The sequence below is a fragment of the Camarhynchus parvulus genome, chromosome Z (assembly GCF_901933205.1).
Source record: "Camarhynchus parvulus chromosome Z, STF_HiC, whole genome shotgun sequence".
Classification (NCBI taxonomy): Eukaryota; Metazoa; Chordata; class Aves; order Passeriformes; family Thraupidae; genus Camarhynchus; species Camarhynchus parvulus.
In genome coordinates this window covers 24451228-24474500 of record NC_044601.1, presented here as the reverse complement: position 1 = coordinate 24474500, position 23273 = coordinate 24451228, and the positions used below count along the sequence as shown (strand labels likewise).

At 37.4% G+C, this 23273-nt stretch overlaps 1 protein-coding gene across 2 annotated transcripts in view; it reads right to left on the bottom strand.

Moving 5' to 3' along the window:
- Nucleotides 1-23273, bottom strand: part of PCSK5 (proprotein convertase subtilisin/kexin type 5) — a 230353-nt gene that overhangs the window by 160759 nt on the left and 46321 nt on the right. For both annotated transcript variants that reach the window (XM_030968460.1, XM_030968461.1), the window contains exon 3: nt 19547-19660. In XM_030968460.1, coding sequence (XP_030824320.1) covers nt 19547-19660 — 114 coding nt within the window. The remainder of the gene's footprint in view (nt 1-19546; nt 19661-23273) is intronic.

The following is a 23273-nucleotide window of genomic DNA, read 5'->3' as shown; positions in this document are numbered from 1 at the left end:
TGGAATGTCTAATTTGAAAATGCTAATGATACAACCGATGGTATTTCATAAAAACCATGTACAAGGTGGAAAAATTTCTGAAGTACACATAGAAGAAGGAGGAATATTGTATGAAAAATTTCAAATATTGAACTTTTCCCATACTTGAAATTCAACACCTATGAGCATAAAAAGACAAAATATACCTTGTTCTAGATATGTCTTTGATACCTTTGGACAGACATTTTGGAAGCCTGCCTTTTCACAATTAACAAACAGACATAATTTTAGAAAGATTTTCTAAAGTTTGCATGTTGCAGTCAGTTTCAGACATGGGCATGAAGTCTCACACTTTGTCTCAGGTTGGAAATGGGAGGGTGTACTCTATTCCTATCTGATGGGGCAGTTATCTTGTGTTAATTAGGCAGTTTTCTTTTTCTCTTCCACAAGCCATCCTCCCTCCAGGGAGATATCTTCTGTTCATGGGCCATTGAGCGTCACTCCATGACTGATAAAATTACATTGTTAGAAACTCTGCCCAGGGGGAGAAGCCAAGCATTCCTACCTGGATATAATCAGAGATCTGGAATACCACAGTCAACCTTTTCCACTTCCAGAGAAGAAGCTGTCTTCTCCAGTGGATCTTCAGAGGAAGACTACACCCTTCTATAGGATCCCTGCTTCAACAGAACCACATCTGCTACTCCAGGATGACTGCAGCCACCATTTAATTGGACTGCTAACAACACCCTGATCCATAGGGTGTCAGGTTGTATTCTGACTCTGTCAGTGTTGTTTTGTAATACTACATTGTTTATTTTATTTTTATTTTCTTCCCTAATAAAGAACTGTTATTCCTGTTCCCATACCTTTGCATGAGAGCCCCATAATTTCAAAATTATAACAATTTGGAGGAGGGAGTTTGCATTTTCTGTTTCAGAGGAGGCTCCTGCCTTCCTTAACAGACACCTGTCTTTTCAAACCAAGGCATGCTTATTTTGTGAAATGTCTGTAAAAACAGACATTATTTATGACTACCTTATGGTCATTATCTTAATGCGTCTGCTGCACTATTTTTTGTAGTTGGAGTCTTGGTATGTCCATTTAGGGATCAGGAACAAACCTGAACAGTTAAACTGAAGAATCAAGAACATATCAATGATTAAAATATTTTGGAATTACAAAGATTAAAATCAAATTACAAGAATAATAACTGTAAAATTCTGTTCTGTCTTGCTTAGCAATGACTATTAGTCTACAAAACCAGAGTAGAAACAGAAGTTTCTAATTCTGTGACATACAGTTCCTCAGAAATGGTATACTGTGCCCTCTGTAAGTCTTCATGACTTCACTGCACTGGTTTCTTGCAGTTTTTGAGTTACAGGGAATTCTTTGGCAAGATCCAGTCCTTATCTACGGGGATATAAAGAAACACAACATGCTAATCAGAGTGACCAATTGTGAGTTTGACAAGCCCTAGATCTCATTTAGTGTTAGAGTACCTATACTTCTGATCATGAGAAAGCTCTGAAATACTAGATCCCAGCTAGAGATTAGAAAAGATATATTCTGGGTATTGAGAACAACAGCAGCAACAACAACAAAGTCTGGTTTCCTTAGAGTCATAGTGAAATGGTCTTTGACACACACAGAAACAAAAATACTACAGTCATGTTCTCTGCATCAGAGGGTTTGTCAGCAACTAACTTGCAAGCATGGAGAAGACAGAAGCTGCACAAGATTGTTCGTAGAGGAAGGACAGTCAAGGACCTATGGCTTGACTTTGAGCAACACAAGCAGACAGAAGGGGAGCACACAGGGCTGATTCTGACATTCTGTGCAGTTAAAGAAATTACTATCTCCCTCTTCTGTGAAGGGAATGTAATTTGGGGCATTTGGCACTCCTAGCTTGGGTCCAGGCAAATGCACAGGCAGCAAAGGTCATATGCTTTTTAATAGAGGAGACATCCTAACGCTACATTCAACTTTCTGAGGTATGGATTTGTGCAGTGTTTTAAGTTAAAACTTGCCAATTATTCTCTCTTTTCCTGGAAAAAATATTATTATGCTTTTCAGGTGATCCAATTTTAAAGGGGAATCAAAAAAGCAAGCAAGGTAGTAATCAAGACAGTTGGAAAGCTAGGGTCCTTATTAAAATGGGCATAAGATATGTGATCTACTGAAATTACTTCCTGGCTTCTCCAAAAAGCCAAGAGTAACCACTTGAAAGCTACATTTTCTAAACAGACTATTAAAATAATGTTTCTTTTAAAAAAGTATTTCTCACTTTCAAAAATTATTTTATCACAAAAAAAAAAGATGATCAATGAAGACTTTTTAGAAGGAAGAATACTTACAGATCTTTATTTTTCTCAGGCATAATCTGATATTCAGCATGACAAAAAGCACTTGATAACTGTATACAAAGGTATTTCCTTCTGAGTTACATCTTTAAATAATTTCTGATTGTTGCTGCACTCTATATGTTTTAGATCTAGCAGGAGCAGGCAGATAATATAGATCCCAATTAATCTCAAATACAAGATTCTTTTGCATGAAGTATCATCCAACTTCTGGAGTCATACTTTGCTGAATTGCTACTTTTTAAAATCTGTACCTGTAGCAAGATAAATATTTCAAGACCGCATGATATTAAATATTTAATTCCAATTTATTGTTTATGCAGCTTCAGAGGGTTTAGTTAATTTACTTTAGAGATGATTTGTTTCTTAAACTTCTTTAAACTTCTTAAACTTCTTAAACTTCTTAAACTTCACTGATTCATTAACAAAGAATACACTTAGAGGCCAATAAAACAATCACAGACATGCATTATTTTTTGCCTCTTTAATCAATGAAGAAGAACAGAAAATCAATACAAAAGGGCTTCTCACTTCATGAGAGTATTTCACAAAAGAGAGAAAAGAGTAACTTACAAACCTACATATATGGGTTTTCACAGTGAAAAATATATGTTTAGATGCTTGGGGTTTTTTTTGGTGCTGATCAAACTGCTATTCTTAACAAAAACAGAATAATTCATAACATGTCAAATTTGTGTTCAAGACAAGTCCATCACTTTTTCAACATTGGCACTTTTTAAAATCAATATTCGTGTTTTTTTCTGTAGACTGTGTGCTGGCTTAAAGAAGAACTAATTTAGGGAAGCCCTTTATGTCCATTTCACACAGGCTAATGACAGCGCACTCTTTTCAGGGGTAGGAAGCTCTCCTGCTTCTAGGACTTCAGACAGCAAAGTTTCTCTCCCAGCTGCAATGGCCTCTAACATCACCTCCTCTGACATGAGCCATAACCTGTGTCTCCAACAGGACATCTAGTCCCATTTCTTTCCCATGTGGTGGCAACAGGAGAGATTCCTTCCAGGCTGAGAAGGAACAGCAGCTAAAAATGCCTTATGGTTATTGCACATGTACTGCCACCTCCACTAGGAGGTAAATATGAAAAGTTTCATTTAAAAACTTTTTAAAACCACTTTGAAAGGTTCAATACAATATAATAATGATAACAACAACAGTGATGATAATAAACAGTATATTAGACCTGGTGCACCTTGTTTGTCCTTGCATCACTGCTCATATGTCAAGGATCATATGCTGAAAAGTATGTGTCAGTGTATGGACTCTCCCTGAGAAGCACTGGGAGAAATATAAGAACAGCATGCAGAACATTTTAGGCAGAGAGAGAAAAAAATAAACAATTTCCTGTGGTTACTGCCAAAAAATGCCAGAAGGAAAGAAGCATGCATTGAAAGGTATGTATGTGGCCATCTTCTCTCAAGATCACTGCACAATGACTTACTGCTGCTGCTCCTGTTGATACCATCAATACCATATAAATAGCCTACTTAGCATGAAAATTCATTTTTCCTTGTCCAAAGTCTTGTGTATGAAAAAAAAGTATGAAACTTCTTTTACTAATTAGAGAGAGTATGTAGGAAGAACAGCCTCAGCAGTGCACCACCAAGCCTTGGGATTCAGTATTCATGAAGGACAAATGACTCCTCAGGGAGACAATGCCTTCCATTTTACGTGGCCTTTGACTCATTTTTTATCTGACCCCTTCTAAATCACGAAAAAGAAAGAAAAATATGGCAGTTTTACAGGAAGTCCAAAGATGCTTTTTTATTTATGCATCAGTTCATGCAGTTGCAGTTCTCTAGTAAGAACAAATTTCTCTCTCCCTCTCTCTCTCTCTCAAGCTAGACTGGATATTTTCATTATTTCTAACAAAACAAGTAGAGAGATGGTAAAGATTGATTTAAAATAGTTTTCATAAGTTGTTAAAGATTCTTGCCACACTACTAAAGACACACTTCATAATTTACTTTTTAAGATGCTTTCAAGTAAAAGACCATTAGTTCTACATCCATTTTTTAAGGAGCTTGGAAGAGGAAGGTGGTTTTATTTAGACCTTGAGTAAACCTATGTTACAGAATTGCAATAACTGCATGGAAAGAAGGCCCCGAGCAGATGGCTTCAATTAAGCACTAACCTTCCAAGAGACTGACTGATGAGTGGGAGGAGCCTGGGGCTTACACAAATCCACTTCCTTCTCTTTCCCTCTATTTTCATTTTACCGTGAAAAAGGAAGAGTGGTGCTTAAGAAGAATATACTATTTTGGGATGCTGGGGCTGGGCAGGGAACTGATATGGGATGGACCAGGAAACTTTATTTATTAAGAATGTTATGAACTTGTAGGACTAAGAGGACTTGCAAGGAAAAAGATTGAGAGATGTTGACTTCAAATAGTTGTGTGCAACTTTTAAGGACTCTCGCAATGCTGCAGCCCTTTTTTCTCCATTTTATGTTGTGGTCTGATTGTGCCTCTGATCCATGAGGCAATACCCTGCTGACATCTGGTCTCAATGGCTGGATGTCCTGCGGGGAGGAGAAGGGACAGAGGGACAATGAGAGGGAGGGATGTGAGACAACAGGACACATTCAGGAGGCTGAAGGAAAGATACGTGTCCTATTCTTTCTCAAGGAACAAAAGCAGGTAGGAAATACAGGGCACTTTTAGGTCAGAATATGAAGAGAACCCCAAATTCCACTACTAGAAATGGAGAATGCATGTGGTGTTTCTCAGGCTGAAACTGTTTCACAGTGCATTCAGTACCGGAATAAACATCTATGCTACTTGATACCAGCATACTTTTCTCTAAGAACCACAGCCATCAGGTTATTGTAGCCTTGGTCCATTATTTGTTCAGGTATATCAGAGGAGATTATAACTTGCTAGTGGATAAACTTTAGGATCATGAAAACACTCCCTTGAGACGCAAGTGCAGACATCACTTCATGCCCTCCTTAGACAGTCTTATAAAAGTGTTTCATCTAACAGTGGAAATGCATGCTGTGAAAATTCATTAATAGTAGAGATGAAGACTAAGATGAATGGCTGCTAATTTACTTTGCCTACAGGGAAGTAAATGCTGTAGGTATCAATAGGCTCTTCACCATTTGGGTGTGCTAGGGTTGATGAATGCAAGGCCCTCTGTGTAGTATAAGTGAAACCTGGGAAGATAAGGCCAAACCACTCGAGAGGGTGGATAGTTATAATCTGCAGTTGAGATCATCAGGTCTAAATGAGAGAACTAGCCCAGAGAATGGAGGCCTGGGAAGGAAAAAGAAAGATTACTCAAGAACATCAACAAAAACCCAACAAAGAAACACCAAAAAGTTTTGCACATGATAAAGAAGTATCACACAATTATTCTTGTTATTGTCTCGGGAAATTTGACTCAGATGATCAAATTTTGCAATGTTGAGCAAGGTTAGTCCAGAGATTTATGACATAACTGTGCAAGAAAGACTGTACAAAATAGACAATGAATGTAAAAATGTTGTCAGAATTGCAAAGAATCTTACAGAAATCTTAGCACAGTGTCAGGATTCTAGCTATCTCAGAAAATACAAATATTGGGAAAGGTTCTGGAGAAGTCAAGTGTATTTGAAAACACTATTTTTATGGACAACTGGACACAGACTGATGTCTATTGAGCTTTAAGGGTCTTGGGGAGCTGCTGCTAATCTAAATCCGGACTTTAGCATTAAAGACACATAGATACCTCAGCAGTGCTATGAAGGAACTTCTCCCAGCTGCAAACAAAGTAATTGAATATATGGAACTAATCTGAGAACACAGTTTTGAACTAATATTACAGGAATGTATTCCTTTAGACAGAGAAAACATACAACCTCAGTGTATGCACTTTTATGCATATCAAATGTAATTTGTCTAACAACAAATGGAGGAAAATACTATTGGCTTATACTATGCATAACCCAGTCTTTGCACTGAAATTATATCCATTCATGATAACCTTCAGAATTTGCAGTTATCTTTGCAAATCCAGGAAGTTTGCAGAGAAAACACTCAAAGAAATAACTAAAGAAAGCTATGATTAGAGCATCGTCAGAAGGAAAAAATATATACATCATAAATAAACTAAAGGTATGAGTTTAATTTTATGATTGCTAACAATTTCTCTGTGTCCATCACTTTTTCATGTACTACAGCTATTAAATATTCTCTGTACTTTTTATAACACTTTCTGCATTCTCCCTTGTCTCTCCTACCATCATTATCCTCTATGATTCCTGTCAGTTACTTTTTTTGCCTTACTCTGCTTTCAAATCTGAGCTGTAAATGGATCATCTTTTCCCTCTTTGTTTCTCCTACAAAGAGTCTGCTGTTTAACTGCAAAGATGATTTTAAAATGAATGAGCAAAAATATGTTACAAAGTTAGAAAGGTTCTTCCAAGTAAAAGGGGAGATTATCAGGGAAATACAATGTACCTCCAGCAAACTACATTTTTTCCATGTTCTACCATGAAAACAACCATGCTACAAAAATGTTTTTACTCCCTTAAAAACTGTAGTGAGGTGTTTGGGTCCATTAGAGACGTGGCATGAATCTGTAAGCACTTAACATATCCACTTATAAGGAAGCTAGCAGAAGATTTGGAATATCAGTTTGTACTTTGAATCCATTATGACTCCTTAACATACAGTTTGTTCAAGGAAACATTACTTAGCATTACAATTACAATTTACAATTACTTAGCATTACAATTACATTGCAATTCCTAAGTCTCAAATCTTAAGAGGCTCTACAGTTTACTTGTAGTTCAGGAAAGTTGAAACAGTGTTCTTATATAGCACACTCTCAAATCTGATGACAGAAAAGTTAGTGGGGCAGAAAGTACAGAGAGCAACAGAGACAGTGATCTGGATGACTTATGAAGGTGAACCTATTTAAGCAGAGTGTTTGTAATATAGTTTTATATAAAATCATGCAAAAAATTATGCCTATAGAATTAAGAGTGCAAGGCTTAAAATGTGAATCTACAGAAAACCAGCAATAGTTAAAAGGATTTAAGATCTAAGGTAGACAGTCATCTGCAGCTTCAAAAAGATGCTCTATGAACCTACATATTATTCTTTGATAGGTAAAGCAGTGGAATAGCAAAAAGTGGGTTAAGACATTTTTCCTAAGGACAGCAATGATGCTATTTTTGGAACAATGCATGCATGTGCCCAGTATTGAAGTTTTACAGAGTATGTCACTGGAGAATGAACACTGAGTTGTTTCTTGTTTTCTTGATGCTTCTTGTCTGAAATAAGTAGTGTAAACACAGCTTACAGTGATTCTTAAGAAGTTAAAGTCCTATTTTATCTGAGAGGGTAAAGACACGACTTGACTGCACCATGCAAATAACTCAACACAATTATATTTTTGAAGGGGGACTATTTATTTTACCTAGTAAAAAATGGCCTAACAAGGTTAGTACAGACCAAGATAAACACGCAACTAAGATGTGTAAGATTTTTAATCATCAAGAAAAGGCTTAATCAAACCAAAGGAGAATTAACCAAAGGAGTTGAGATCCTGATGCTGATTTCTGTGAGACTAATGTAGCTCAATGTCAGGAACTCTGCTAAAGCTTCAGTAAGAAGTATGATATGGGAGAACTAAGCTTTTTTTTCTGCTATTTAACTACCTTCAAATAATTTGAGAGGAATCTTCGGTTTATGCAATTGGGTGTGGGCTTAAATATAAGCATATCATGAATAATTCCACTCTAAATACACAAAGAAATGGTGTTTCTTTTTTTTTTCTAATTACTGTGACTAAATCTCAATCAGATATGCTAAGCAAGAATGTCAAAAGTCAAATAGATGATTTTAAAGGTCATCTAGTCAAACTGTTCTGCAGTGAGCAGGAATCTATTCATCATGCCCTTGGAGAGGCAACAGGCCATTTAAATGCGCCTGTCAGTTAACAGACGAGTAGCTGTGGGAATCTAAGCACAGAATTGACATGAGACATCCAAATGAGCTGATTTGTACTTTTCCTCCTTTTGACATCTTGCAGGAATGAGGGCTACAGCCAAGCCCCGAGATGTGTGGCTAAGGTCATGATGGCCTGCCAATGGAGTGTTGGGTTATCAGGTGGAGAATGACCCCTAGTACTGCCATCAGCCAGTGGGGAGAGTGACTGATGCTATATCATCACCTGTTCTGCTCCACCTCTGCACAAGACCCATAGTCTGTAATCTCTGAGCTACTCTGGACATCTCATTTACATATAAAGTGGCTGCCCATTTATGATGTAAATTACAGAATATACAGTCTCACCTTCACTACTGCTGAAAGTATAAATTGGCATCTGAAATCCTCTAGGGCAGAGGATGAGAATACAATTAACTTTGCAGACAAGTAAATGGGCTTGCTCATCTCCCAAGAGCAGGAGCACCTCTTTGGCTGAGTTCTGCACCTCCAACTCCTGAGTTGGAATATACTCAGGAATACTTATACATAGGACTGTATACATAGTACATGTACAAAGTACAGTTATATTTTGCAGGTCTAGTGAATTTATCACCAGCAATCTAAAAGAATCTATAATTTGTTGCTCCAATAAACTGCACTGTTGGTGACTCTATGTTTGTGAAAGTTCCTGTTGAAGTCCAGCAGACTTACAGCACCACAATGATGAATTTCACTGTTTGTGAATCTGCTCATGTAAGTTCTTATTGAGCTCAATGAGAATTATGCTATTAAATTGATTTTAACCAGAAATGAGGCCCACCCACACCCAGCCTCTCTTATTTCTGAAAACTAGTTGGAAAGCAATGGTGTTTATTTTATGCCAAAGTTAATGCAACACATCTCCATTTAAGAGCGGGTGACAACATTTTCGAAAAGAAGTTGAATAAAATTTTGAAAAAATAGTTTTAATTACCTCTGGAGCAAAATTTTACAAGTTTCAGTTGATAAGCACCACTACATAGATATTGATCGTTTTAAAATAGAAAAATACGGGTTTATGTGGTTGCTCTGCTATTGATATGAGTTTTCAAGGAAAAAAGATTTCTTAAAAAAAACAAGAAAAACTTTTCATTTTAAAACCTTGATGTTGTGTGATATAAATATAAACCAATAAAAATATATAAAATAAAAAAAATAACAAACACTATTATTTTTTATTAATTCAGCTGAAGAGCCATTTCAGTCTTGTTACAGACATCCTCATCAATTCCTCTAGAGATGGATGATTTGACATACAACAATACACAAAACCAACTAATGTAATGACAGGCTTATTAAAACACAAAATTTGGGCCAATTAGCAGCCAATTAATGTTGGCTTGGAGGACACTGGGAAAATTCAACCGAACTTAGAGGTATACATTAAGTTTAGGAGTATGTTTAAATCTGTCCTTGATCTGCAGCGCATGCAGGTGGATGTCTATTGCCAGCGAGGTGTATGGGATCTGATCCTGTGCCTGTACACTTTGTTGCACATATTCTCAGTAACAATGTCATTACAGGTGTAAGAATCCGTGTCTGGGCGGGCTGTTCGGGTCCAGTGCGGCTAGCTGTGGACCCCAGCCCACACGATCTCACGTGGACAAAGGCAAAAGCGCAAAGTGCTGCTCTCCACATAGGGACGAATGTCCTCTGTTTATTGACTTGTGAGGAGACACCTCAGAGTCAGGTGACCTCCAGGCAGAAGAGAGAGCGCTGCCTCACGGCGGGAGACATTAATCCCGGGGACATGGGGGGCGGAGGAAGAGGACCACAGCCAATGGGATACCAGTGAGGAGGGGCGAGGGAAGGGACTGACCAGGGGAGAGACCATCAGGGGGTACTGGGGAGAGGGGTGGGTGAGGGAAAAAACCCGTGTGATAAGAGAGGGGAAGAACAAACCATGTGATATAACATAAACTATGCAGTGCAATATAAAGAGTACTCAGTGCAAATTTCCAATCAACCAGTGCAAAACAACAACTAAATAAACTATTTAGTGCAATACAACATACAGGTAGCACTTTATTGTTAAAGATCTCTTTTTATTCTTATGAACAGCCAAAACAGTTGGTTTTTTCCCTCTATTTAGCCACTTTTCCCCTGTTTAGCCACTTTAACCTTTCATCCTCTGACTTATGGGTGCCAGGATTTAACATGGATACAGTATTCTAAGTGAGAACTTTTCAATGCACAATAAGTACTTTTCTTCTTGTCTCTCAACGTAACACATGAACCAAATGAACAAGTGCATGCAGCGTGATTAGGATCTCCTTGCCACCAAGAGGACAAATGGGGAAAATCCACCTCATATGTCATTGCATGCATTCCTTCTAATTGAATTTTCCTGTATGAATCCATTTCCTAGTAGTACCCCTACTGACAAATGCCTACAAGAAAAATAACTTAGAATAACTGATGTTAGAATTTTTTTAATTATTATTATTTTTTAAATCTAAACGCAATGCATCTACTGGCATGTAAATTGTCCCTGTCCTTCCCCACAGAACACGACTGCATCAGGAGACCTCTGCTGCTTGGTGCCTGCCTGGAGGCAACGTGGGTCATAACTTCCGTTCCCTTCACGTTCACACTCGTATATAGAACTGCTGCATGCCAGGAGATTAGAAGAGATGCATGGCTCAGGCATAGTTTGATTTTTCCTATTAGACCATGGGAAAAATCTTGTATGTGAATCATTCAAATATTGAAACCACTGAAGATAGGCCTTGGTATAGTAACAAACCAAGCTTAAAAAGTGCATTTGGCTACCCATGTAGATTAATTCAGAAGAATAAATGCTGAATTAGTCTCAGAATGTGTCTGTGGTTATAGTTTACATAATGCACAATGTGGTCTTTGGGTATCACTGTGTTTGAAGTCCCAAACAAGATCAAAGCTGCTTCACACAGTGAGAGCAATACTTACAGTTTTTGAATACTGGTGGAGCAGCAGCAGCCAGACAGTGAAAGCAGACCACATCTCATGCCCAGTGTGAGTGGCTTTAAAAGGCAGGAACCTTTCAGAACTTAGTTTCCTCTCACTGGTCAGTATCAATGACAATGGGTCAATGTTGTGGTGTGTTTGGGCAAACATTTTCAAAGGACAGGTGCAAAGTAGAATAATGTATCCAATTTCAGAATACTTTTATCCTCTTATATAGTATGCCATCACCAGTCTGGAGTGGGAGCAGATGGAAATTGCAGGAGGAAATGATGTAAAAAGGACAACCACCTAAGAGTAGCAAATAGATCTAATAATTAAATCAAAACTAACAAGATAGCTACCTAAACTGAAGGTCAAGATCCTCAAGAAAGCTGGACCAATTCAACTCCTCAGTGTTGTTAGTGAAAATTTTGATCTATCCTCATTTTGTTCCTTTTGAGGTTTTTTGTTGGTGTTTTTTCTTTAGTTGGTTGGGGGTTTTTTGTTTGCTTGTTTGTTATTTTGTTTTTTCTCTGTCATTTACAAGAGATGATGCAAAGGATGGGGACAGGATTAAGGAGCTAGGGACAAAAATACTGTGAACACAGAGCCTCAAGCTTGTGTGCTGTCTTGGGAAATTTCACCATCAGAAAAGGGTCTTGATTCTTCAACACAAATTCAGTGGCCTACAAGAACTGGGATTTTTCTTTTCAGAATCATGTTTTCTCTAAGCAGACTGACTCCTTACCAAGATGTAAGGGCTATAACACTTTCTAAGTAGGCTACATTAATTTCTTAATCTGCACTTCAATTCATGTGTAGATGAGGTCCTAGTGAATAAAGGGTATATGGATTTTAGTGCTTCCACAGCTGGTATCATATAAAGCTCATCCAAACATGGCATGTGAAATCTTGCATTTAACAAACTTTCCTCAACAGCTTATTTTCAGCCAGACTAGGAGACTTATAATGAGAAAAAGTGATCCAAACTTCAACCAGGCTATGGAAGAGGTTTTTGTAACTTCAGAAATGCTTTTTCTTTGCTTAACTTATTTTTTTTCTAAATGGGATTTCTGGCTCCAAATACAATTGTATGACTAGGAGCTGGTATTCATAAAACCCAAACAAGGAGTTTTTTACTCCCAAACAGTAGTTTATTGTTTATTAATAAACTGTCTTGTCCAAAAGACACAGGAGAGGGAAAACCCTGCTACACACTTCATATTTAGTCTATCATATATCTGCCGCTCATTAAGCCACTGTGTTTATGGTACATGGGTTTAATATAGCTTCAAACTGTTTTGAAAACTCAAAAAACCTTACTTTTTTTCTGTCAGAAATTCACATAAAATCAATGAAGACAGGAAAGATGCTTAGATGGCATGCTACTCATGATTTAGTGAATTCTATCACTATAGAAAGGGTAAGACAAAAGTAGTATTAATACCTTAAACAATTCACACTTTAATCTCTTGGGGGTATCTGAGGCTCTTCATTCCTGCACATTTCCTCTCCCTGACCACATCCTTTTCTGCTGTTAGCTGGAGATGAGTTCATTTTGAAACAGCCAGTTCTGCAGAATGTATAATCTCAGCAAAAGAGCAAACACAGATACTGCCTATATTGCTCTACACACTAGAATGGAGTATTTTTCGAAGAACTCTATCTGCCTCTCCTTGAGGAGACTTGAGGTCTTGCTCTGCCAGTGTCCTGTTCAAAATGCTTACTTAATTTTTTCAGGTTAATTTTCATCAAAACTTATTAGAAGTCATGCACATGTGCAAACAGCTGCTGTACTTCTTTCTAAAATGGTGCTGATAGAATTTGATGTACTGGTAGTCTCCCCTGCTATCTGCTCCTTGTTGGCTGGGAAGAAAATCTTATCCACAGGGCCTGAGTAGCAGAAGTAATGCACAGCAGATATTTCACTACAATTATCTAAAAGTAATGCCAAGGGTGACCTACATTTAATGAAGTAGTGCAGAATGCACTTTATTGGAGTGTCTGTCCTCAGTGCATTTGCTTCCTCTGTTGTTGGGGGGAGGGGCGGGCGGTTTCCATCTGCTTTGTGGGTTTTTTTAAAACATGGACAAAAAAGGAGCATGAATTAATGTTGAAAAAGGCTCAGCAAGAACTAAGGTGGTCTGCAAACTGGTAATTTTAGTCACAACATTTGCTCACATGATATACAGGAAGACACAATTGAACATAGATGCTGGAATCTTGAAAGCTGGAGTTTTGATGACCTCATTCCATGGGGTCTATACAGAATCTGTCTTCAGTTAAAATGGGCATACTGATTTTTAATGACTAGTACAAGACATAACATTCTAGAGCCAAATACTGTTCTCCAGTTTCTTCTTTTACACAGATCAAGCTCTACTCAAAGAATCATGGAATATCTCAGGTTGGAAAGAACCCACAAGAATTATTAAATTCAACTTCCTGCCCCTCACAATAGTACCTAAATCATATGACCAAAAGCATTATCCAGACTCTCCTTGATCCTATGTACTGAACAGTTAGGAAATTGCCTTACACTTGCATAACACTTAATTTTTGCCTCCTGACTGGGAAGTAATATAGTAAGTGTTTGCGTCAGAAATTCCTAGAAGTGTCATAGGTTTATGAGTATGCTTCAGATAAGAGCAAAATTACCATGTCACACTATTTCATTTCTTATCAATCAGATCACAAGACAGGCAAGCCTCAGAATTAATTCTTCACTGTGGTTGTGTATTTTGGTAATTTTGGAATTCCTGATGCTTGTTCTTTAGCTGAAATAATGTATAAAATATTAGTCAAGTAGATTCACCTTTCCAGAAGTATCTGCAATTTTAGTATGTGAACAACAGCAAAACAAGATATAAAGTTTGAAACAAATCAGTATTTTTTCTATTAATTAAATTACCTCTCCTTTTTTTTAGTAAATTAATAGAGTATTCAGTAGTGTGTGGCATAAGAAATTGTTTTGCTATTTGGCAATACTTAATTTTGATTTTTAAAAATCTGAAAAGCAGATAGTTAACTAAGGAGCTGCTCCTGAAAACCGCTCTTAGAAAGCAATAATTCCTTCTCCTTTGTAAAGAGGAAAAATGTACTTCCAGGAAATTACACATCTTTGTTTATATCAGTGGTTTTCCTGCTGAAGTGCAATGTAAGATAAAAACTGAAATATAGCAGAATGTGTCCCAGTATGACATACAAAAGCTAAAATCAGATATTTATCAAATATTGTTAGAAATAAAAGATTTTGAGGCATTATAATTTCTTTATTAACTGCAAAAACTACTCAGAAAAAAGCAGTGCAGAAAAACACAGTATTACACACAAGAAGAACATTATACAAATAATGTTCACGAAGAACATTATACAAACAAGTACCTACAATTTCTTAATGTAACTCAGTTGATGCTCATATAAAAAAATCTTATTAAATAAATCCTGTAAAGATAAGAGTGGATGCTCTGCCTCTGAAGATACAATCACAGTAGTAAGTAGGCAGAAGAATGTGTGCTTTTGCTATATGATTTATTACCAACAAATCTTTGACACACAGGAAAATCTCTCCCAAAGCAAGCATGGAAAGAATTTCGGTATTGCTTCTTCTTGCTTCAGTGAAAATGCTGGCACAACCCCCAGAAGGTGCTGGCTTCCATTTTGTGTTTTCTGGGCATTTCCAGGTGTGCTTATCTAGGAGAACTGAATATCCCAAAGGAACAGACCAAGAAGCTTATCTAGTCTGTTCTGCCTTCAAACTATTTGCTAATCTTGTTAAACTATCTGCATTAATAATCTCTTTTCAGCAGGCATGGATAAATCCACTTCTACAGGCTTTTTGATTACCCAAAGTGTTTCCAAAAGGAAATTAATTTAGATCAAATTGTGAATTACTTGACTTCATGTTATTGTTCTGCCTTGTCCACATAGAATGATAAAATATGTGTTTCCACAGGCAGATTTGCAAGGTAATGCGTGGCAGGCAGAGGGTTCTTTCTTGCAGCACTTCTGCTGAAGTTAGTCACAGATCATCTTCTGAACTTTACAGAACACTAAAAGCTTGATCTTCTCATGCAATAAAACCCAAAAATATGAAAGTGCATGCAACAACCAAACCAAGTTACAAAATATGCAAAACACTTTCAAATATTCCATGCCACCTCAGAAAGAACAACCATTTGGCTTCCACTGCACAGATGAAAGGAGAGAACAGTTCTTGGGAGGGCAATAAAAAGAGTGAGGTTTTTCCTTAGTTCTCAAACAAACTTTTAGGAGGTCGTAAAGGAGAGTGACACGTATTCATTTGCTGTGGTGTTAGCATATGGCAGGTAAAATTCAAGGAAAACTCAAGGAAATTCTTCCTTCTCTCCTGTGACCTTCCTTCCTGTGACCTCTCCTTCTACCTTTGCTTCTTTCCAGCCCATCTTGTCAGGCTTCTGTCACTCCTTCCTTTGTCCCTCTCTCTCCTTTCACAGTCCCATCCACCATAAGTGTCCTCATTAATGGCAAGGCCAGGGAAGTAAAATCTTTTTCTCTGCTCTGCCACTTGCTTCAGCTGGGAGGAGAGGCACAAGGTAAGCCAACTCCCTACAGATCTCATGAGCAACATAATGGAGGCAACTCACCTGTCTAACTCGTCACCTCCACCTTATTTCATGGCTACAGGACCTTTGGAGACTCACATTACTCACTGCTGATAAAGGTTTATTAGTCCTGTTCTGGCTGCCATCCAGAGTCAACTATACTGTGTCAGAGCAGAAGGGTCTGTCCCTCTCTGTGAATGAGCAGCTCACCGGGGAACTCACAACTATAACTGGAGAGCACTATGTAGCATGCTGGAGGAATTTTCTGAAGAAATGAGGTAACTGGCTTCACCAGACACTTCACTGAAGCTCAAAGCAATGCATGCTTCACAATCCCCACTGAAAGTGAAAAGTAAGCAATTTTCCCTAGGTTTTGATTTCAGCATTAGAGCTCAAGGCAGCAAGCCCTACATACAAGTAATTCAGTATACATCAGCTTGTGTGGCTTGGTCTCAATAGCAGTATAAATTACATTTCACCTGTTTACATCAGAAATTTTACAGTGCAAATATACCAATAAATATGATGATTGATGACCAATAAATACTGACTGATGAGGCTTCTCAGCAAATCTTTTACCTTCAACAGCTTTCTAAAGACCCTATTGTTGCAACAATAGCTGTTTGGTTCAATAAATTACTTTATTATTATTCACCAAGTAACTGACAAATGTTCATTTCCACTATGGCTCAGTCACATGGTTTTACTGTGCCTTGCTGCTATAATCCTCTTCCACCCTGAGCACCCTAAAACACCTCGCACTTGTTGATCTGCTTCTCCTTTCACTCCAGTTCTGTGAAAACCTCACAGAACTAGGTCTCATAACCTGTTGGAGAAACAGCACAGCCAGGCACTGTGTGTTTTCTTAGGTTTACCAACTTCTATTTGAGTATGTTTTCAGAAGTTAAAAAAAAATAGTGTTTTCATTATGCTTATCCAAAATGTTTTTCTTATTTTTAAAAAATGTAAAAACCCCATCCAGTGGAGCCCATCATCACACCAGAGGTAAATTGCAACTGTAGAAATCTGTGCCTGTATGCCTGTGTGATTCCAGTTTCAGCCTACCACTACGAAGCTGTTCTTGAAGTCAGGAACAAAAAGAAATGGTCAACAACAGTACTCTAACTGAAGTCTACCAAAGTTAGTTATATTAACCACAACTTTGCATGTATTTCTATTTTTTAAATATATTTACTTCCTCTCTTTTTTAAATATATATTAATATATTTACTTTCTATAGTTTCCTATGCAGATAAGATAAAGAAATTCATTTAAACAACTGGCAGGTACAGTGAAACTGATTAGGCATAAAATCACCTCAGTCATTCTGTTTATTGCTAATTCCGAGTTAAAAAAAATACAGAACAACTGACTCCAACCTCTTTCAGCCAAAATCACCAAACTGACTGTATATAGCTCATCCAGTTATTGGCTAAAAGGTTATTTTGTCAACACCAGTGGAAGACAAGAAATTTATTAGATTTAACATGATGGTACAAAGGTAGCTAAGCTCTGGGAATGGCAAAAATTTTGAAGAGGATGTTAACTAGGGGTGTTTTTTTTCCTTTGATATCAGTTCATTCTGCGCAAACTGGACCTGATTCTGTAGGGCACTTTTGAGTAACAGTTGGATTGGTAAAGTTTCATATGCTAATTAGTCTATAAAAATATTCTATTTTACTCTTAAGCACAGATGCCTCAAGATTCAGAAGTTATGCTAAAGATAGTTGGGTTTTGTTCAACTTTCCTTGCTTTGAGGTAGAGAAGTCAGAAGAAAATAACCTTTTCTTTCTTTTTGGTGCTGTGATGGCTCAAAAGAGAAAAAATGCCTGATTCTCTCTTGTAACTTCTTGCCATGGATATCATACAAAAATAAATAAATTTATTATTTCTAGCCTAGAAAATGAAAATTACAAGAAGTGTTACTTGTGAAGAAAAACCTTGGAGAGGAAAAGCACTAATCAGGTATGGCTTGACAAAGTCGTGGAATAACAGGACTTCTGTCAACAAATCTGAACTGCACTTATGGCCTTGTTAGAAATTGTGCCAGTTCGATGGGCAAAGGTATCAGTCTTAGCCCACAACAAAGTTACTTATTAATCAAAATACAAACTTCTATATGATAGCTTACTTATTACTTTCTCAAGAAATTACTCAAGAGTAATTTCTTGTCACTCTTACTACTTTCTCAACAACATGTCTGCAGCCAGCAACCTAAAAACCTCTTCCAGCATAGCAAAGACTGAAACCATTAACCAACCTTGAACTCATTTTTCCCCCTTCATCTTATAAAGCTATGAAATATTAACAAAAGCAACAACGGTAACAATCATAAACACAGTTATATGAGGATATCTTTTATGTCTCAAGTCAGTCCTAAAGTCAATCCACTCACATATTTTTAGCTATTCACCCTGATGAGATAGCATGGTCACTAATACTTTACTCATCTCTTCCAACAAAATGTCATCAAACCACTATCACTAATGATGTTGCAAATTCACAGAGTTATCAGTGGATGTAAATGCAATCAGTCAGGAGTGGTCTCTTCCCAGAGGGCTTGAAGGTGAGGATTTTTTTTCCACTGGGACAGAAATGAGGAATTATGAAAGTTGTACAAAAAACCCCAGTGAAGTCCATTTGATGCTCTAAAGTCTGTTCAGTGTTAGACTAGCAATTCTGGCATAGCTGTGAGGCAGTGTGGCTAGAAAACACAACTGATTTTTAAATAGGGACTGCTATCTTCCTGATAAAATTAGAGGCAACTGCTGTAATTATCTATTATCAGAGCACCTGTCCTATGAAGAAAGACTGAGAGAATTAAGGTTGTTTTTCCTGGAGAAGGTTCCAGGGAGACCTTACTGCAGCCTTTCAATATTTGTAGGGGGATCATTAAGAAAAATGAGGACGAACTTTTTAGCAGCACTTATTGCTATAGGACAAGGGGCAATGGCTTTAAACGAAGAGGGTTGATTCAGGTTAGATATAAAGAAGAAATTGTTTACAAGAAGAGTTGTAAAATGCTGAACTGGGTTACCCAGAGATCTGGTAGGTGCCCTATCACTGGAAACATTCAAGATCAGGTCAAATGTGGCTCTGAGCAACTTGATCTAGTTTAAGATGCTCCTGCTCATTGAAAGGTGGGCTGGACTAGAAGACCTTTAAAGGTCTCTTTCACCCCAAACCATTCTGTAATCCTAAGATTTTCACCTGGCAAAAATGAGGATTTTTTTAAAACATCATAAGTACAAAGTTTCTCTCCAGGCTTTAACTGTGATTTTATTAGGACAAAAAAAACCCCCTTTTTTTTGAAAAATACAACTTCTGTCAGACAGGAAAGGAATGTTGAGTGCTGGTGGATTTCTCCTCCTGTTTCAGGGCAAAATACATTTATGTTGGGACAGCGAATTATGTTAAATACAAGTGGGTTCTCACACGTTGTGTCTAAGTTCCTTCCATTCTCATTGCTTATTTATCCTCAAATAAGTAAGATATCTTGCCATAGGAATAATTAATGAATAAATGCATCAGTAAATGCTTCCTACTGCATGGCTCACCACAAATTCTTTTTAATACTTCTAAGGAGTTAACAGACTTTTATTAGCTACATGATAATCCCCAAATCTGCTTTTTCTGAACATATTCTTCCTCCCCTTTTCATAATATCAAACCAGACAACTAAACATTAGCATGAAACGGAGACAATGACCCTACATGTACTTACCATGTACCACATGCTTGGCCACTTGGGATCATTGAAATAAGTGGATTGGGTACCACCAGGTTTATAATCCCTCTTTATCCTTCTTTTAACCACCTGCTGTTGTATCCACTCCACCTGCCAACCAGGAAAACACATGGAGAATATTACAGTTCTGTGGAGATTATCAAGAAATGTGCAAAAACTTGAGATTGTTCTCATTATCACACTCCAAGGTATATTTTGTATTAAAGAGTTCATTTTGGCAGTAGAAATTGTGCAGATCATCTTGACATAGTGTTCACTAAGGAATACATTCAATTTAGCTAGCATTACAAATCTACCCAAACAATTGCTTAAATACCCTGCTAGAAGGACTTCATTGGGTATTACCTTTTAAACACTATTATTTTTCCGATTTTTCTTTGCCAGATTTACTCTTCTCTTGAATTTATAAAAACTCCTACACAAAATCTAACAGCATATTATGATGAGGAATTAAGTGCATTTCTAAAAGGGTGAGTTTGTTTTTATTTCTATCTTTCTCTTCCAGAAAATAAAAACATTAAAAATATATTCAAAAGTTTTGCTTTTAGACCAATATATAAATCACCTTCACTGCTCAGAGAGAAAAAAAAACCCCAGAATTAAAATTCATTTTAAGTAAAGTGTCAAGATTGTCTCAGAGAGGCACTCTGGAATTTTATTTTACACTAAGCACTCCCCTATGAGAAATAGGACACTGCATACTGAGCAACAGCTTGATACTGAGCAACAGCTCTAATTAAAACAAACCCAAAAAATGAGCTTAAAACAGGAAAAAAAATTTAAGGGTTAAAAATCCAAAAGTTATTTTTGTGCGTCTGACACCTCTTCAAAGATTCATGACATGTCCAAAGGAAGGCAACACCAAAAGTAACATCAGCCTTAGATCAGAGGGGACTCTGCAGCTATTTCTGTATTAGCTATTCTAAAAGGGAGCTAGTTTCAATAAATGTAAGTAATATGAACTAACCACAAAAAAAGCCCACGGTATATTCACACACATCTAGCAGCTTATATATTTATGCTGAATTGTTTCAAGGGATATAGCTACAAAAATTAATTCACATCTCTCCAAGCAAGACAGTCATCTTCTCCTAGCAGCCAACTTTGCGCCTTTTATTTGTGATGTTTGAATATCTGTGTATGCACACAAACATACAAATATATCAAAAAAGTTACTTTCAGCTCACATATTTGTTTGTCACTGGTCAGAGACAGTATTAATATTTTCCTTTAGCAGGTTAATCTCTCTACTGTGCATTCACAACAGAACTTCAAATCCTTAGGTAGACACACCATAGCATTCTGGCCTCTGCTTCTTGGGCAGAACAAAATGGAGAAAGACATGTCTGAATTTGTCCAGAGAGGATTCTTACAGCAGTCCTTATAGAGACTGGATGGTTTTCATGGTTTCCTTCATAAAGAAGAAATGAAATTTTCTCCTTCCCAAGAACTAACTTCAGGATCAAAAGTATTCTTCTAGAGGCTAAATTATGCAGTCTAAGAATACAGACTTTTGGGTAGAACTGACACTGAAAACTCATTCCTCTGTTAAATCTTCTAGGAACAATCATTAGTCGCTTTCTGGTTCTATGAGAATGGAGAAATTTGACAGTGTTTCTCTCTTACTTATTGTCCCCTCTTCCAGTACCATTTGAAATCCCCCACGACACGACAAGAGCTAACTGCTCCCTTCAGATCTGACAGGATCCAGGTGTCCTCTGCAAGAGGTGACAGCTAATCGGTCTCAGGCTGTTCAATGTAACAAAGACTGGAGGCCTGTAGGATACACAAAGCATGTCTGGGCAAAGGCCAAAGAAAGTAGGCACTAAGTGTAATGGCTGTTTTAAGCTGGGATCAACAAGCCTCTCTAACTAGCTCTCTCCTCATGAAAGAGACTGATTTTTAACTGAATAATGAACCCTGTTCTCCTGACCTTTGCTGCTAATATATGCTTTCTTTTCCAGACCCCCAACAGCAGCTTGTTGATCTTCAAAACTTCTCTTTTTTCAGGTAGCCCATGCCTCCCAACACATAAAAAACCAAAGAGACTGGCATCTTATGTACTGTTTAGCCTCTGACTCCCCACCTGCCTGGACTGCCATAGACAATGGGCTTCCCTCCTTCTATTACTACTATTTAGCCGTCATTAACAAAAAAGCTTCAACAGGTCTGAAAAAGCAACCATTCCTTTCAGGGCTTATACAGATCCACTTCCCAAGTCTCATTATGAGATTTGGGTCTCAGTGCTAGAAACATGTTCAGCTGACTGAGGTCTAAACCTTCTATGCTGCAAGAATATCTACTGTTATCTTGATTCGCCCTTTGCTGAAGGGATTAACCACATGAGTAAGTTAATCATGCTGAGAAAGTCGCAAGTCAACAAATTTCAACACTTTACAGGCCAAAACCACACAGAGCACACCACGCCATGCTTGGTAACATCTATTTTGAGTCGCAGGGAGGAATTAAACCTACCACCAACAGAATCTAAGGATCTGATAGAGCTGCAGAAGTGCCCACAAAGACAAATCAATGAGACAGACTCAGCTGAAGGGGATTAAACCTTCTGCCACTGCTGCCTTTAGTTTAGACACATGAACATTAATGAAAGAACTCACCAACACTACTATTGCCTAGAGGAGCCATAAATCAGAGACCCGGGACATCTAATTTGGCATTAGGGACTCTGATATGTCAAGGCTTCTATAGGAACTGCAATGAGTGACTGTCAGAAGTTTTGGAAAAACACCCTTACTTTTTAATGGAGCCAAAGAAGTAAACATATTCCTGATGCCTGCACAACACACAAGTTTAAGAACTTCAGCAACCTAATGCCATTTCTTTATGGATAAAATGAAAGGAGTTTTCCTGACTAGACAAACTCTTAGCCAAACTCTCTACTCATTCACTGCGACATGTTGTCTCCATTGATTACTGCCTATTCAGTGACAAATATCTGCTGATCAATAAAAAGATTTAAATATAAAGGCAGCATAGTAGTGGTGGAGACTGGTGCATGCATACATTGTGCCTCAAAAAAAAAGCCCAAATAATTTCTTTTCTCCATTTATTTCAGACAATATTATGGAGAATAGTATCAGTTATTTAGTCCAAGCAATCATAAACATTGCAGGACTGCATACTTCCAGTTTATATATACCTATATAAACTTGCATATACATAATTTGACACATAAAGAATATTCAGTATATGTATATGCACGTGTTTATACAAGACTTTGTATCAACTGAGTTAATCTGCAAGCCTGCAGTATAGGAGGTGGTTATATTTTAATGAAATATAGGTAAATATTTTTTTGTATCTTATCTACCAGTTTTTAACAAAAGACTCTCTCTTGCAGGGCATGCCCCTGTTACATGCCAGATGTTGCCCATAGTTCCTATTTCCCCAGCTCCCAGCAAAATTAGGGAAAACATATGAAACAGTAATTTTGCAAAAGGGCTGGGCAGCTTGAATGATCAGACCCCAACCCAGTAAAGGAAACAGAACTTGTCTTCCCACAAGACTTAATGATAATTTTATGTATGCATAGAATTGCTCTAGTAAAATAGCTGTTTAATTTCATACAAATGAAGATATGGGCAAACGACACATTCGCCTAAGGATGCATATAGGAAAATAGTGCAGGTGGCTATTTAATGATGGAAGGCAAGTGTCTAGATGGAATAGACTACAGAATATT